This window comes from Arachis duranensis, unplaced genomic scaffold, assembly GCF_000817695.3.
Source record: "Arachis duranensis cultivar V14167 unplaced genomic scaffold, aradu.V14167.gnm2.J7QH unplaced_Scaffold_154502, whole genome shotgun sequence".
Lineage (NCBI taxonomy): Eukaryota > Viridiplantae > Streptophyta > Magnoliopsida > Fabales > Fabaceae > Arachis > Arachis duranensis.
In genome coordinates this window covers 11,985-13,032 of record NW_026264157.1, presented here as the reverse complement: position 1 = coordinate 13,032, position 1,048 = coordinate 11,985, and the positions used below count along the sequence as shown (strand labels likewise).

Sequence of the window (1,048 nt, the reverse complement as noted above, 5' to 3'; positions counted from 1 at the left end):
TTTTTTTTTTTTTTTCTTAATCAACGTTATGTTCAACTCCTAATGCATAAGTATTTGTCTGTTTGTTTGTGGTTTTTTTTATCTTTGGCCACATGATTATAGGTTGTAGTACCTGGTGATGAAAATTCGAGAAGAACCGCCTTTCTGGCGCAGAGCAATGGCAGTTGTCAGATCCTCCAAATTTCGGGCAACTAAGTTTGGATGTCTGCAAGCATCACATGTTTTTTCACACAGGGATGCAGTAACCTGTTGTGAACAAAGTATAATTATCCAACTGAGTCAATATGAAGTGGATCACATATTACTAAGGACCATATATTTCATTACCTTCTCCCCAAAACTCTCGAGAATCCTTTTCCTACGACATCCAGATCCTTCACAATATTCAACCATCTGCATATTTTCACATAGGCTCCATTATACATAATGCATGATGCATGGACACTTTGTTGCAAAAGGCATGCAAGGATTTAGATGTCACCTGGGTAAAGTCAGCCATTGACTTTTTTGATGATTCTTCCTGTGAAGTAGATGATTGGGATTTCTTGCTTCCTGAATTTCTTAATATGAATTCCTGAGGCAGGTCAATGAGATCAGAATTACAGAAAACAAAACAACGAAACATTTTCACAGCAGGTGGAGTTGAATAGAAGTGGCACAAACAGAATATTTAAGACCCCCGCCCTCCCGCAGTTTTGCTCCTATGTGGGAAAAAAAATCAAGTTAAGAAAGCCAACCATTCTTTTGCGATCATCTACCCCGTAGTACAGCAGACTTGTACAGGGCAGTTGATCACGACCTGCTCTGCCTGACTCTTGATAAAATCCTTCCATTGACTTGGGAATATTGAAGTGGCATACAATTCTTACATCCTTTCTATCAATCCCCTGGTGAATTTGATCTTATGTGATTACAAAGAATGACGAGCGTAATAAACATCACTATATTTAACAGTAAATGGCAACTTACCATTCTGAATAAACACCAAAGGTTCAGTAACTGTGTGTAAGACAAGAGCTCCATGCAGAAGAAAGGAGGAAAAGAAAAA

The 1,048-nt window shown here is 38.4% G+C and overlaps 1 protein-coding gene across 1 annotated transcript; it reads right to left on the bottom strand.

Annotated features, from left to right (window-relative positions):
* Window positions 1–93: 93 nt before the first annotated feature.
* Window positions 94–1,048, bottom strand: LOC107472114 (ATP-dependent DNA helicase Q-like 3). Its single transcript, XM_016091669.3, has 5 exons — window positions 970–1,048; window positions 738–887; window positions 482–574; window positions 328–393; window positions 94–246 (listed from the first exon to the last, which is right to left on the bottom strand). The coding sequence occupies exons 1-5, from the start codon at window positions 1,021–1,023 to the stop codon at window positions 97–99; spliced, it is 513 nt and encodes a 170-aa protein (XP_015947155.1). The 5' UTR covers window positions 1,024–1,048; the 3' UTR covers window positions 94–96.

Bases quoted from the DNA above. Each gene is read 5' to 3' on its own strand.
- LOC107472114 (XM_016091669.3), bottom strand. From the start codon at position 1,023: ATGGAGCTCTTGTCTTACACACAGTTACTGAACCTTTGGTGTTTATTC. The intron at 575-737 runs GTTGGCTTTCTT...GACCTGCCTCAG, and splicing joins TAGATGATCGCAAAAGAATG to GAATTCATATTAAGAAATTC. The intron at 394-481 runs GTGACATCTAAA...GAAAATATGCAG, and splicing joins CAATGGCTGACTTTACCCAG to ATGGTTGAATATTGTGAAGG.